The 17027-nt window shown below is 32.6% G+C and overlaps 1 protein-coding gene across 1 annotated transcript; it reads right to left on the bottom strand.

Annotated features, from left to right (window-relative positions):
• Positions 1-951: 951 nt before the first annotated feature.
• On the bottom strand, positions 952-9105 carry LOC114371935. Its single transcript, XM_028329264.1, has 10 exons — positions 8959-9105; positions 8621-8684; positions 6052-6938; positions 4979-5660; positions 4786-4869; positions 4030-4227; positions 2255-2352; positions 1640-1739; positions 1321-1419; positions 952-1243 (listed from the first exon to the last, which is right to left on the bottom strand). The coding sequence occupies exons 3-10, from the start codon at positions 6933-6935 to the stop codon at positions 1181-1183; spliced, it is 2208 nt and encodes a 735-aa protein (XP_028185065.1). The 5' UTR covers positions 6936-6938; positions 8621-8684; positions 8959-9105; the 3' UTR covers positions 952-1180.
• Positions 9106-17027: the final 7922 nt, after the last annotated feature.

The following is a 17027-nucleotide window of genomic DNA, read 5'->3' as shown; positions in this document are numbered from 1 at the left end:
AATGAATTTCTCGCACTTTTTTCACTTTCAAAGACTAAAATTTGAATTTCCATCTTTTGGAGATGAATTTATCAGCGTTCTACACATTGAAAGACAAAAATGACTATTTATCCTTTTTTCATTAAAACACGTAACAATGTGGTACATTATTATTTTTTAATGGAAATTAAATATTAGTTTAAATAAATTTTTGGTTTTTATAATATATGGTGATTTTTATTTTGGTTCTATGCTTTTGTTTATGTTTTGGTCTTTATTAATTTCTTCTTTTTTATTTCAATCTTTAGATTTCTTGTTTATGTGATTATGTAACTAAAATATAATTCAATAACAGACTATATGTTGTCCAAATAATAGGAACTAAGATTTTAAAAAATAGTATAAGAGCGATCAATATAAAAAAAAATACATGTAACAAGAAAAATAGAAAAGGAAAATTACAGTTTTATAGGAACTAAACTAAACCAATGACGTTAGAGATCAAAGAAAGCACGACCACTGTTCACCAAAAATCTTCACATTCATTTTTTTTATGGAGTACATACATGTTAAAACTTATGGAAAATAGAAATATTAATTTTTTTTAGTTTCATATATTACATCTTATATTTATTTCAATTAGATTTATGAAAATTCTATTTCTAAATTTGAATGAGTATAATATGAATTTATTGAGATTAAGAGAATAATGAAGATTACAATGTTATTTTTTAAAAATTGGTAGTTTTAAAATAAATAACAATTAAAATAAAATTACAATGTTATTGGTTACATTTCAACATTAGGATTCCTAAATGGTCATATCTCTATCTTAAGAAATAATACGGCCTTCAGAGTTGTCTCTGCTTTGCAGACTCTTCATTAGCACCAACAGTAGAAGTTCAATTACGACACCGTGATTCAGAGCAGTTTTCTCAACGTGCATCATTCATGTCGCAGAACTAATCATAATTCAAAAGACAACAGTAACAGCATATCAGCACATTGAAAGTTAACAAGTTGCAGATTTTTCTATACCTTTATATTCACTTTCAAATATCTAATGTATCAAAGGATTGAACAGAACAGAGTAGCATGCCTATTACAATTTCAACTTTTTTGCTTTTTACTTTGAAAGACAAAATGAGGTGGCTGAGATAACAAACTACAGCACCATTAACCACTAAAATTCCAAAATGAATTAGGTGATAGATGACTTGCACACCGGGCATGATGTTTTCCTCTGGAGCCAAGGATCGATACACTGCCATACCACAGATTAATGAAAATTAGCATTTTAAAATTTTTACATAAACAAACGTATTCATTTAATGGTCTCACATCTTTGTGAAATTTGTGCAAACAAGGAAGGTGGCGAATAATTTCTCCTTGGACTGGAGTCTCAAGACATATGGCACATGCATCTGTGAAGTTGTCAGTCTGTAGCAAATGAATGAAAACATATATCAGCATTGAATTAAAAATTGGTCCCAATTTCCCACAACCCTTGTTTTCTGCTGCCTCACCACGTTCCCTGGCCCCAAAACTGAAATTGAGAGTGAGACAGCAGAACATGAAAGGTTGAGGAGAAAGGAAACCGGTGTTAGAGATTCATCCTAAAAGTGGATAACTAGTTCCACTAGACACCAGTGAATTTTACCTGGATGGTGGACTGCGGCAAGCTATTGATCAGATTGGAAGATGCACCAGTATGTTGGTGATTTCCCTCATCAAGGGCCAATAGCATTTCATAATCAGCGCTGCATGAGGGAATGAACCTTAAATTAATTTTTATACAAAAGAGGTAAAAATAAATAAAAGCTTTCTGTAAACAATTGTGAAGCCACCATACCCAAGAACTTCATAACAAAATATGAAGGAAAAGAAACACATGCTAAAGAGAGTACACTATGGGGGTCCTTGCACAGCCAAAAAAACGTTTCTTTCAGATGCATACAGAATGAAGAACTTCTATGTTGCCTGCCTCCCCTCAATACTACTTAATATACAGGAATAAGATGTACAATACTACTTAATATAAAGTGATACTTACTTCTAAGTTGTCAAGCACCAAGATTTCTACAATTTTCAATCCACATTCATTACAAGAAAAAGAAAATTGAAAATGTAAATCTTAATGAGAATGAGAATACTGATATCCACCAATCTCTAGAATTGGAGACCACCTAGTTAAATGAGGAAATGAGAAGAACGTATCATTCAACACAAGAATGAAGCATAACCTATGCGCATAAATCATTCAATATAAACTTACTCAGTGAAATCACGACGTGCATTAAAGATGCCATCAGTAATTCCCATATCACTGAAATCCCCTACTGAATCCTCTAAAGCTTCCAATATATCAAGTCTCTGCACAGGAGAGATAGATGCCATTGAAAATTAAAATTATACATACGAAATACCACCTAATCCCAATACAAAAATAAAAAATTCAAAGTCAATAAAAATTCTGACATACAAGAGTAGTGTATGCTAAGATAGTCTCGCTTTTATGTTGAGATAAAACAAAAGTAAAAGTTTGTACTATATAATAATTTGGTGTGGAAGTTAGAAGTTATGAACAAAAAAATTGCAGAGATACATGTTTATAAAAAAAGAAAAAAAAAGACAGTATCCATATGCTAAACATTAAGGCAAAATAAACACTTTTGTACTTCACTTGTTTTTAAGATCTTCCTTTTCTTCCTTCAGTTTTATTTTGTCCAAAATAGTTCCTAACCTTATTGTAGCAAAGTTCACTAATATGTAATTCCAGTCCTAGAGATCTCTTCTATGTGGGACCTGATGTGACAAACATGGAATGACTTGGAGAGTGACATCTTTGAAATGTTACACTTTTGACCCTAAATTTATTTTCAAATTTCACATTCATCCATATGTTTTACTTGTTTTTCTTTTGTCCCTCAATTTATAAAATCATATCACCACTTGGCTCAAGCCTAAATCTGTCAATCAACCAAAAAATCCACCTAAACAGCATCTAACATGTCAAACCATTGAATATGTAGCATATGATATGGAAAAAGTAAATACATATATTGTTTGGCTTTCTTAAATAAATAAATAAAACAGGAACTAAAAAGAAAAATATACAAGGCTCCCTAGTCCCTCTGCATATAAAAAATGGAAACTCCCTTAAAAAACCAATCAGTAGAGTGCCAGAGAAGAAACTTACATTTTGTTTGGCTTTCTTGAATAAATAAATGAAACAGGAACTAGAAAAATACAAGGCTCCCTAGTCTCTCCACAAATAAAAAAATGGAAACTACCTTGAAAAACCAATTAATAGAGTGCCAAAGAAGAAACTTAGAGGCAAAGAAAGAAATGTGCCTTCAAACATGGAGGCATTATACAACAGCGAAAAACTCTGCAAAAACTTTTATTAAAATAATGACATAATAACAAAAACTACTGCACTGCACACTAACAAAATGTTTGGGACTTTGGGCCTCCTTATTTATACCAAAAATCTTTAGAGGGAATAAGTGCATAATAAAACTAATAAGGGAAGTCCATGCTAGGAAAGTCATAAGGATAAGGGGAAGAGTTTCGTGCAGTGCACCAAATGTAAAGGGTATAAGGGTTATTTGGAATTCAATAGCAATTGCATTAATAAATAGGGGCACAAAGTCAGTGTTAAGAACCATGTTATTGAAACATCTGTAATCTGCTGGATGAGCTTCACACCTTCACCAGCTAAGGTTAACAAAAACAAAGATAGAGGATCCCCTTGTCTAATACCTTGGCGATCATGGAACAAGGATTAAAGCAAACCATTCAGAATCATGGAATAAAGTAGCTGTAGAGACTAAAGAGTCAACCAGAGATCTTAAAATCAACTTAAATTCAATATTACGATCTTGAACTTAAAATGTTTCCATATGGGAAGTCTGAGAAAGCATTAATCATGATATTCAAAACATGACATTGCAAGAAAATTACAATACAAAGCCACATGACATGCAAAGAGAAGTAAAATAGATAAGGAAAAAAGAAAAGAACAGAGGGGAAGAGGTAAGAAGATACCATATCTAAGTCCATATCCAGAGGAAACCGGGGGCCTCTTCCTCTAGATGATGTGCTAGGTGCTCGAGTCCGACTTGTAGCACGACTCCTCCACTGTGACATTCTATTAGAGAAAGAAGCTTGAGCCATAGCTCTCCTTCTAGAAGGATTTTCTGGAAACCGTGTACGAGGCTGTCTGATTGCCCTTGGAAGCTGTCTCTATAATTAAACCGAGATTAGTAATATACACACTCAATGATCAATTACTATCTCTCCCTATATAGCCCATACTTTTCAGAAATAGGGAACATATTCAAGGTTCTAATATACTAATCCATTAATCCCACTAACTACTGTGTGAGTGAAGGGGAGGGTTACACACAATCAACAACATACTGACTAAGCAACAAGATATCCATTTTACTTAAATTACAAGTTCTAACTATTTTTCTTGCATCCTATCAACAATATGGATACAGGATTAACATTAAACTATGCCCATTACAGATCAATTGTAGAGAACTGTACAGTTATGCCAATAAAAATAAATACAAGGTTATGTCATATGCAGCTTTCAAGTTCCTTGCAGGCCAGGCATTTCCACCTTTAATTCCACCATCCATAAATGATCTTTGAGTCTTTAAATATATGTAATAGGGTTGAATCAGTATATACAGAGAAAATTTTAGCATTGCAGCATAAAAGAAACTTTGCTTATATAGAAAGGAGCTCTCTTCAATATATTAAATTCAGAGAAAGAGAGAGAGGCTTCGTTACCGGTTGACTTATGCTGTGGCTATCAATAGTTGCACGCATAAGAGCCTCTGCACGCTGCAGGTCCCATGCTAAATCTTCATCAATCTGCAGCAAACCAACATGTGACAAAGTTGTTGTAAATAAGAAACATATGCTTAAACTATATCTCTTAAAAGGTGAGCAAAAAAAACAGAAAAGAAAAGAAAAAACCAACCCCTCTGCCTTCAAAAGGATCATCGTGATACAGTTGTTCTTGGAGTTCACGTGCCAATCTCTCATCTGCTTCCACTTGCCTTGCCCGAGCTTCCGAGCTATTATTGTCATTATCATCTAAATCTTCAGATGATCTGTTGGCATACCTTGGTGTGGATAACAAATCAACCACTTCATGATCCAAGACAGAAGTCCGGGATGAGCTTGATGAACCCCTTGGTGGGGATAACAACTCAATCACTTCAGGATCCGAGACAGGGTTCCGGGATGAGCTTGATGAATCCCCAGTTGAACCACGGAACATAAACCCTGAAGGTGATTCCCGTTTCCTTTGCCTTTTAGTCAAAATGTCAGCAGTACGATGGGTTCCAGATGACTGGTCCACATCTGGAATGATCACAGAAGTTGGTTGAGCTGTATGATCTGACTGAGAACCATGTATATGATTGCTGCTTTGACCATTCCCAGTGTTTCTTCTGTCCATTCCGGTTGTATTGTGTCCATTGATAAATCTTCCAACATCATTATTTATCCTCAAATGATGCCCATTTACATCATGCAAGTGCCAATTAGCATTCCTCTCATTATGTGTAGTTCTCCGACCACCTTGCCCCCCAGAGTATTGAAGTGGATTTCTTATAGCATTACTAGGACCATTGATCTCTTCATAATTGGTCACAGGGCTGATGAAGAAGAATCAAATGCTTTCTCAGAAACAGAAAAAATAAGTAGTCAAATTAAAACATGTAGACAATGATATATGAGTAAATGTCATGTCTTTTCACTTCCGAAATGATTCTACAAGCATTAGGTGTCAAAATTAAGTTTGGCTTGTAACAACCAGCAAAAAATAAATAAATAAATAAAGTTTTGCAATGCACAATGACAGCCTTTACATTAGTTACTGAGTCAATTATCAAGCTACGAACAATTTATTGATATAATTAAATATTTCCATGCAGTTAAATCATGTATAACTCTTGATGCCAGATTCCCAGGAAAAGGTGATATTACCTCCAAGTGATTCACTAAAAACTAAGAAGCACTTCAATGTGTGAACCATAGTCAAATTACCTGCTAGCAGTACGAAAAGTCAGCCTATGTGGTGAACGATAAGCAAGTACTTCCTTTCCTTTCCCTCTACCATTGCCTCTCTCTCCAGCAACTATGTCATCAACACTAACCGGTGACACTGTACTGCTAGAAACTGAATGACCATGACTCTGTTCAACATCTTTGGTTTTGTGGTTGCTCTGTTCAGCCAATTGTTTTTCCATTGTTGCAATATTATGAGGTGAAATGCACCCATTTCGTACCAATCTCTTGTGCCCTCTCCCTCGTGGAGAGGTGGAAACACGAGGAGGCAAAGATACTTGCTTTTCATTTTGTAATTGAGAATCATTAGACAGAGAAATACCCTTGCCATGGTCCACAGATATATTAGGACCTGGAAGTGTTTTAATATCTAGTTTATACTTTCCAATGAAGGCATTTCTAGATGTATTAGAAGAATCAGAAATGACAGGTAACGAAGACCTTCCATTAGTTGCTTTTAGTGCTTTCTTGTCTTCAGTTGCATTATCTCTTGATCCACGATGTGAGAAAGCTGGTTTCGGATGTCGGATTTGTTCATTCTCTTCAGTCAAATCTAAAATAGAAATACCACGGTGAGATGATTTAGAAGGAACCTTGGAGCTTATACTTTTCCCTTTCTCCATCTTTTCAGCTCCATCAGTTTGGGCTCTCCTAAAGATGGGAGCATTTTGAGAAGAATAAGATTCCTCTGACGGGGACAATGATATATAGTTACTGTGGTTATTATTTTCATCAGCAGCATTAAAAGCTCTCCCCCTCTTATCAGGATTACCTAAATATTTCTGATAATCGTGCCTTACAGTTGTTCTATCTGGGGTATCAGGAACTTCCACAATATGATCAATTTTCATATCCTCTGTCATATCCTGTTTTTAAATCGTATAGAGCAATCATGAAATATTGCATAAAACAGTAAAGTAATAAACATAAATGACAGTAGCTTTTGCACATGAAAAAGTTCAAATGCACAAAAAACACTTTACCCAGTATATTTAACAGAAAAATGGTTGCAGAGTAGATGATGGAAAATATTACTGGAATGAAAACTTCAGATCATGTGAGCGTAAAAATATACCTTAACCAAAACAAAAAAATTAATGGGAAGAAATTCAATAGGACAAAATGGAGAAGAATACAAAGGGGTACAAGGACATGATCCTCCTTAAAAGAAAAAGAAATATTAAACATCAGAGAACAAAAGATATCAACATAACAAAACAAAACAACCCAAACCATCAACATAGATGCAAGGGAAAGCCCTTTGAAGGACCATGTGTTTCACACTATATAGAAGCCAAACACCTAAAGTATACAGCAAGGAGATTTCCTTAAAAGAGTTTACACCTCCAGCCATATGAACCAAAGCATATCGAATATTGAAAATTGCAACAAAAAAATGGTTTCTTTGCTTCCACCAAAATTAGTAAAGCTGGTCATAAAAAATTGTTCCAAGAATATATGGCACACCAAACATAACATTCTCTAAAAATGCGAGGCAAAGAACTCCATCATGTAAGAGTAGCCAAGGAGATAACTTTGAGCTTGCACCACACATAACAAACATATCAATGTTACTTTATCCACATTTTCTTATATTCCAAACAACTTATTTCATTTACAATTTGTAAAACAATAACTAAATAAATAGAATTCAGTGCATAGCACAAATCTAAAATTTAACAGGGAAAATCTAAAGCCTGGCACCATTTAAAACAACCTTATTTGGGCAAAAAATAAAAGCTTTTTTTAACTGAAACAAAGAGAAACTTTTTTACAGTTAAAAAAATTTAGCTTTCGATATAGCATGAACAAATCCAGTTTCAAAATTTTTTGAAAATCCAAAAGTTTAAACTTTTTTTCCCATAATGAATAGTTTTCTCGAAAATTCAAACAAGAACCTAACATAATAATGAAAAAAAAATACTAATGTTTTGAACCCATACAAAAAAAACTTAAGCTACAAAACATTGACTTCGATTTTATAAACCATGATATATAAAAGTTTTTAGCATGGTAGTATAGAAACCTCATGACAACAAGTTCAAGTCATTGGCAATGGACAAGGAACTAATTTCCTTTGACACATACAAAAACACAAGAACTCATAGGCCACAGATTGATGGAAAACCCTATAAGAGAACTTATTCAATTTCCGAATCAAAACACCATTGTAGGAGGAATACACAAATTACTGAAATGAACCCTAACGTAAAGCAAAGACAGACATTGTAGGGTTGCAGATGCAAACCACTTACAATATGCAAAGACAAGCAACAGTACCGGAAACTGAACCCAATCAATCACACTGAACTGAAAGCATAATAGCTACTTCAATAAAATAAAATACAATAAAAAAATAAAATTTTAACTCAAAATTGAAAGGAAATTTTCAGCATTTGTCCCACAAAAAAAAATGAAATCCCACAAATCAAAAGTAATAATCTAACTTCACTGAATGATTTTCAAAAAAATCACAAAACAGAGAGAAGAAAAAAATGCGTGAAAAGCAGTTTAAATTTCCCCAAAAAAGAGGTGAAAACGAACTTACTTCACTGTAGTAACACGATTTATATGACACAAAATCAGGCGAAGAATCCAAAAAATAACGAAACCTGAAACAAATGCATAAACAAACACCATCAACTCGAGATAAAAATTCTTGAAATGGCACAAAAAAATGCCAATAAACGCAGAAAAGATCGAAGAAACGATAAAAATCGAATCGTTCAAAAGCGAAAAACGAAAACATGCAAACAAAAAAGACAAATTGAAGGAATGAAGAACAACCATTGATGGTATTTCAGAATCAAAAGCGGAGCAACGAAATTTAAAATTTTAAAAAATAATAATTATGATAATAAATAAAATAAAATAATAAAAAAATACCTGAAGAGGGATTGTGAATTGAAAGAGAGAGATGAACAGAGAGCGAGAATGGACGAGAATTTATCAGTTCGAGAATCGGGTCGGGTCGATCCGAATTCGGAGATGGATCGAAGCAGCCCAAACCGAATCCCAGAACAAAAAGTGACTTGAAAGGAGCAGAAATTCTTCTATTCCTTTTTCATTCTATGCACAATTTTAATTATTTATTTTTTATTTATTTTTTATTTACCTTAAATGAAAAATATGTCTATCAACTGAGAGTTTTCAGATGACATTGTATTTTTCTTTTAAATGCAAATGTAGAAAAAATTTAAACATAAGATCTAATTCAAATTATTTCAATCTTCAGTATTTGACGGAAATTAAAAAGATTAGTCACCATATTATGTCTTTAGGACTTTATTCTATTTTTGTTTTTTCACTCTTTAACCAGCCCTGTAATTCTGTATTCGCGGATATCATTCTGAATTGGTTCCAACATTCATGGAAAATATCCACTTTCACAATATAATTAAAAATTATAAAAAAGAGTATAATGGGTTACCAACAAAAATATTCAAATCTTATGAAGTTTGATGGATAATGAGATAAGTATTAAAATTCTAAATCCATCTCTTTTACATTTATATCTGTACTCATCCTCCCTTCGGCCAATATGGGAACGGGGATGGCCAAACCCATCACCAACCCGCCCCAATGTCATTCTAGTAAAGATATAATTGTGTTGACTGCATTTATTTGACTTAATTAATTTGATAAGTTAAGCCAAATTAATTAAAACTAGTTTGATTATTTAATTATTTTTAGTAAATTATAGTAATATTTTTTGAGATTTCATGTAATTATACAAGTACTTTCTATTATTTTAACTATTATATTTATCTCGTTTTTGAAAGGTGTTACTGTAAGATTTAATGAGTTATTTAAACAATGTCAATATAATATTTTCAAGGCTTAATTGTACTTTTTATCCTCGTTTTCCTTTTCTAGCAAATTTTACCCCAACAAAATAATTTGGCGCATTTAACCCCAACCTTTAAGAAACTTGCGAATTTTATCCCCTATCATTTATCTATTAATAAGCCCAAAAATTGGGGGTAAATTTGGCAAAAATAAAATAAAATTTAGGGATAAATTTTCCAAAAATAAAAAAGTTGGGGATAAAATTTATCAAAAAAATAAAGTTTGGGAACAAAAAGTGTAATTATGTTAGGAGTAAATAAATGGAGGGTAAAATTCACAAGTTTTTTAAAAGTTGGGATAAAATGCATCAAATTAATTTGTTGGGGTAAAATTTTGGCAAAATTTGAAAAATTGGAGTAAAAAGTGCAATTAAGCTAATTTTCAAAGATATAAAGGATTTTTTTTTGCAAGACATATATAAAGGATATTAATGCAATATTTCAAACTTGAAGGGGATGAGGATGTGTTTGATACACACTATACCACACGAAAAAGAGAGCAAGTTACACGACAAAATTTTATTAGGTATAGTGTTTGACGAACAATGGACAACACAAACAAAATGATATAAAATTTACTAAAATACTTTTTTAATAGTAATTATCTTGATATAATTTATAATATTATTACATCTTATGTAAATTTAAAATGCATAATATATATAAAAAAAGGTCAATTAGTAAATAATGTGAATTCAAAATGCATGACATGAGACATGGTATGCAAACCGATTCAACCCATTTAAGACCCGACTAGCAAAATCCACATTTTAGATGGTAAAATAAGCTCGATCCATGAAATAAATGATCTTTTTTTCAAGGTCCGTATCCGATGTCCAAAAGTCTACATATAAATGAGCTGGTTCACAAGCCCAAATAGTAATTTTAAAAGAAAAAATATATATGATGTAAAAAATGTTTTTTTAAAACTGTAAAATTTAAAAATTAGAAGAAGAAATTGACTCCATTTTTTAAGCTTAAATCTATTACACTAAAATATACTAACATTGCAAACATAACAAATTAACAATAACAACCTAAAGTAAAGATCAAAATCTTAACATAACAAATTAACAATATTGCATATTGGACTAAGGCGGGTCAAGCGGGTAGTCCACGACTCTAAGGATAAAGTTTGCTAGGTACGTGGGCTTAACAGGGTGAACTCGTAAACTCGATATAGCCATACGGACTTAAAAAAAAAGGCTTGTTATTTGCAAGATTCGTTGAGTTAAAAGGTCAGTCCTCGAATCTGGGTTTGTATACCCGACCCTATAGGACATGATAAGGTTGTTGCATGTAGATAATGGGAATTCAAACGGAGGAAGGGTATGTGTGCCTTTTGAATTCTCTGTCCTTGTGACATCAGATTGTCCCGTGGTTTTTCGTGGAAACAAAAATTTGAGTTTTTGTCCTCTCCTTGTCTAAAAATTAGAGAAAACAAACTACAACTACAAATTTGTTCTTTTAAAAAAATTGAAACTAAAACTAAAAATGGATTGTTTTTAATAAAATTTTGGAAACTCACAATTAAAAACCACCCCAAACGATCCTAAATTAATAAAGTTTAGACTCAAACCAACTAATGAGTAGAGAAATATATTATTCATCCTCACATCGAAGTCTAAAAAAATATTTGTATTTGCTTTCATACCAATTTATGTAACAACTTTAATTCCCAACTTTGTATTCAATAGGTACCTATATACCCATGTATGCATATGTTATTTGCACTAAGAAATAATATTTGGATGTAAGCGTGTTGACCGAATTCAATTGACCTAATTAACTTAACAATTTAGGTTAAACAAACTAATTTGGTTAATTAATTGTTTTCTTTAAATCTCGATCAAAAAATTTAAATCTCGGTCAAATCAAATATAATTAGTTTGATTCTAGAATTTAATTCTTCAAACTCGAATCAAGTCAAGGGCTAAGGATGATAATGGGAAGGACACTATAGTTTTCACCTATATATCAATGTTTGAAAATAATTTTGTATCAGCCTTCATACCCATAAGAACAACAACTTTCATTTCAATTTATGTATTTGTTGGGTTCTTATATACCCAAGTCTGCATCCACTACTTTCATATCTTCGAGCGTAGCAACTTTAATCTCCAACTTTGTACCCATTGAATACCTATATACTCATGTTCGTATCTGCTTCTCGCACTTTATTTAGTAACAATGTTTAGATGCAAGGGTGTTGATTGAATTGAATTGACTAGATTAACATAACAATTTGAACTAAATAAATTAAATTACATAATTAATTCTCTTTATTTTTAATCTAGATCAAATTAAATATAACTAGTTTGATTCTTAAATTTTACTTCTTTTAAATCGAATCAAATGAATGACTTGGGATGACAAATGGTAAGGAACTATAGTATCCATCCATGTATTTGTGTTTGAAAAAAATCTCATACCCATGGGAATAGCAACTTAACATCTATTTATGTACTTGTTAATTACCTATACACCCATCATTGCATCCACTACCTTTACTTAGTAACAATGTTCAGATATAGAGGTGTTGACTAAATTGACTTAATCTAATTAACTTAACAATTTAAGCCAAATAAATTAAATTGGTTAATTAATTTTTTTTATTTTAAATCTCAATCAAATCAAATATAATCAATTTAATTCTTGAAAAAAATTACATATCTATCTTCATGCACATAGGGCAATAGCTTCAATCACCATTTTAGTACGTGTTGGATACCTATGATACCCATGTACTCATGTTCACAACAACTACCTTTACTTAGTAACACACTTTCATACCCATGTGGGCAACAACATTAAGCTCCAACTTTGTACTCATTGAATACCTATATTAGAGACGTCAATTTGGCCCTAGGCCCTAGGACCAACCCATTTGGACCTCCATTATTGCCCTAGGGGGCATTAGCCCTCCTAATGAGGGGCCTTACAAGGCCCCAACCCTCTTAATACATGGTTAGGGCTAGCCCACAGGTCATGTTATTTTAAAAATGATTTTTTAATTGTCCAAAACATATATTTTTAATTCGGCGAACCTTAAATATGGTTATTTTTTGTTGATCTCAGTTAGGATTATTTTCTCGGTTGATACTTTTTTCAATCGACCTCATTTAGGGTTAATTTTGGTGACATCAACTAAGATTATTTTTGGTAGTCCTCAGCTAAGGCTATTTTCAATCGATCTCAGCTTGGATTATTTTCGTTCGTCCTTGACCAAGGCTATTTTTATTTTTGGGTGACATTAGTTAAGATTATTTTCGAACAATCAAAAGATATGTTGAGTTATTTTCGACTAACCTCAATTAGGATTTTTTTAGTCATCCTCAGCTAGGATTATGTGACACATGGACAATCAAAGATATACTATATTTACTAAATTAAAAATATACTAGTAACTATCTAACAATAATTAATTGTGTTATCCCTTAATTTAAGGAATCTTAATTTATAATTATCCATGTGTCACATGGTTATTGGTTGAGACTATAGATGACGTGGTGATTCATCACCTAATAATCCATCCCCCCAGCCCATTTTGTTCTCCTTGTGCAACTAGGGGTGAGAATAGGTCAGGCCGGCCTTCAGGGGCCTACGACCTGGCCTACAAAAAATCTGGCCTGAACTGGCCTATTTAATTAAAAGGTTAGGCTCAGACTTTTTTAAAAGCCTATTAAATTAAATAGATCAGGCTTAGGCTTGTTAAAAAGCCTTATAAGCCTGATAGGTCGGCCTATATATATATATATATATATATATATATATAATTTTTTTATACCAATTTATACTTATATTATTTTTTAAGTACAATTAATTTTTTTTTTGAAACCAACAGACTTTGATTACACATTACTACTCCATAACTTCCATTCCTATAATTAAGTAAGACTTTAATTACAAATTAGGGGTGTGAGTCATGTGCCCCTTTATATTACTCATTATTTTTATTGGCTTTCCTATTATGATTAACGTTTCATTTTCCATTAACTTTTCCTATTCCGTTCCTACCCCAAAGCAAACAAATATAAAAAGGCTTTTAAAAAGGCTACCAGGTCAGGCTAGGCTTTTAAAAAGGTCAGGCCGAGCCAAAATAAAAGCCTTTGATAGGCTATAGGCCAGACTCAGGCCTCAAAAATTCATCGTAGGCTAAGCTCAGGCCTCTTAAAGTCTGACCTGACCTGGCCTATTCCCACTCCTATGTACAACCAATTAGAGAACAATAAGGAAGATTCTCCAGCTCCCAAATGTAGTCAAAATCCAAGATAAAAATCCTAAATCTGCTTTTTCTTTATTTTTTTTCATCTTCTTAAAAACACACATGGTTCTGTTGTCTCGATAGAAATACACACTACACTTTTTTTCATTGAAAAAGTTTTTTGAAAAACATTAAATCTACCATTTTTAATAAATAGATCAAGTCACGCCAGGCCGTAGGCCCTAAACAAGAAACCTTGCCTATTTCACCCCTAGCTAATGTGAATGGTGATAAAAGAGACAAGAGTGTAAACAATAGTGAATGTCTAAGAGTGTTGAGTGAGGAAAAAAATAGAATAAGTGATAAATTAATTTTTTTCATCGACAAGTGTTAATTTGTTAATTTTTTATTAGTGGGAATGATTCATACACACAGTCTCTTCTCTCCTCTTTTTTCTTCAACTACTAAGTTAACCTTGTAAATCTAGTGATAAATTGATTATTTGTATGTGTGCTCATGTCGAAAATTCTTAAAATGCGTACTTTTTTTAAGGATATGTGTATATTAAATAAGGAATGAATAATGCATTTAATTTTTTTTTTCATTTTTGTTCCTTTTTTATTTTTTCATATACTTTTTTAGGATATGTATTTTTTCGTTTTTTCTCATGTCGGACATAAGGCCATAATTTTTTTTATTTTTAACAACTATATTTTCCTACTTGAATTCAAGATTTTGTGAAGAGAAGGGGCTCGAAGGAAGGAGATGGTATTGGTCTTCAATTTTTTTGTTCTTCATGCCGGTTAGAATAGATATATATTTTTCCGATCATTTCAATAAAAATAGTCCAATTAGTTAGTTTTAATTAATAATATCATAAATTTTTATTGAGTAAAGTACCAAATTAGTCCCTCACTTTTTGAGGCACTGTCAATTTGGTCCCTGAGATTTAAAAAATGTCAAAATGATCCTCGACTTTACATTCCGTTTGCCATGTTAATCCCTGCCATTAGTAGTCTCTTAACATCGTTAGTAAATGTGTGATATGGCACGTTAAGTGCCACCTGGACGCACACGTGAAACTTTCACATCAGTTTCTTCTACTTGCCACGTAAGGAGGGACTAAATTGACATTAAAGGGACTAAAATTACATAATTTAGGTGATCATCTTTTTCCCCAAAATGTTAAAACCCTAATGGCTACTTTAACATTCATGCTTTCATTCTATTTTTCCTCCTACTCATACTCTCATCCAATTCTTATTCTTCTCCTATTCATCTTTCTCCATCTTTGTAGTTCTTCTATTATTTCTCCAAGTTTGTCAAGTAAGAATAACACCTCAACAAATCAACCGATTCACCCCTAAAGCCCCTCTCATTCATTATTGGAACACACGCATCTCAAACAAAGAACACTTATTTCTCTCAAAAGCTTCACATCTCACACTACACCACTACGCTATTCTCAATAACCTCTTAAACCAAAATCTCAAACCCTTCACTCTCAAAAACTACTCCAACAGTTTAAACGCAAACAACAATGCGTTTAAATGATATAGTGCTGGTTCAACTACGCTGGTTCAACATAAGAAGACCAAATGTAGTGAAAAACAAAACTCTTACATCCACTGGAAAGCATCGATTACGTCAATCAACACTGGAGGGTGACGATGATCGACGTGGAACACACAAAAGCACTGATTGCGTCAATGAACAGTGAAGGGTGACGAAGAACGGCAACCACCACTAGTGGGAGAGCGATGATCGACATAGACCTAGCACAAGAACGCTATCCTTCAACCATAGGAGGGAGAAAATGGTGAGAGGGAATTCATCACGTTTTCAATTAGACTGAAAACTATTAAGGATCAATTTGACACTATATACAAAAATTGACTCTTCATTTTCCAATATAACATTTAAAATTATGTCATATTAGTTCCTATGACGTGACATTGCTTATTTCCCAATTACGCTTGTCACGTATGCGTCCAGGTGGCACTTAACGTGCCACATCACACATTTACTAACAGTGTTAGGAGACTAACGGCAGGGACTAACGTGGTAAACGGAATGTAAAGTCGAGGATCATTTTGACATTTTTTAAATCTTAAGGACCAAATTGACAGCGCCTCCAAAAGTGAGGGACAAATTTGGTACTTTACTTAATTTTTTATTTTATTTCAAACATACCCTCTAAATTAATTGGTTTAAGTAGTGGCCGCATTTAAGGATATCACACTTTCACCAATAAGTGTAACTTGTATTGTTAATAGACCAATGAATACATGAGCTAGAAATGTAGTGTCTCATTAATGGATTTCACAAAATGAAGGATAAAAAAGAAAACTAATAATTAATACATCTTAAAGTGATTTTATATTTCTTATAATTAGAGCCAATAAAAAATACGTTATTATTTCTTATATAAAGGAACTGAGAGGCAGTATTACATATATTAGAGTAAGCTCTAAAATTCATTTAAAAGAAGTGTGTAGTTTGTTTGAGGATTTTGCATCCTTCTTTCCTTAATTACAAGCCTTCATAGTTTTGCTTTGATGTTCTTTTATAGGCATAACCACAACGTCTCCTAGTATCTTACGGTGTTATACTGTTAAGTTTTCATTTATAAGCCTTTTGTTGATATTATAAGTTGTCCTCTTTCCATTTTGGGTAAAAGCCTTTTGTTGATATTATAAGTTGTCCTCTTTCCATTTTGGGTAAACAAGTTATCTACTTCATTGCCTTTATGCTACTGTATTTGCTACTTGTTGCAAAAGCATGCTAGGTTATGAATGGAGGAACAAATCATACGAAACTAACCTTTAAAATTGTGTGTGTAACTTTTATATTTGTTGCTTCATGGTTTAAGTGTGGATTCTCCAAGGATTATAGGGTTGATT

The sequence above is a fragment of the Glycine soja genome, chromosome 10, assembly GCF_004193775.1.
Source record: "Glycine soja cultivar W05 chromosome 10, ASM419377v2, whole genome shotgun sequence".
Lineage (NCBI taxonomy): Eukaryota > Viridiplantae > Streptophyta > Magnoliopsida > Fabales > Fabaceae > Glycine > Glycine soja.
The sequence above is the reverse complement of the archived record's forward strand: the minus strand, read 5'-3'. Positions and strand labels throughout refer to the sequence as shown.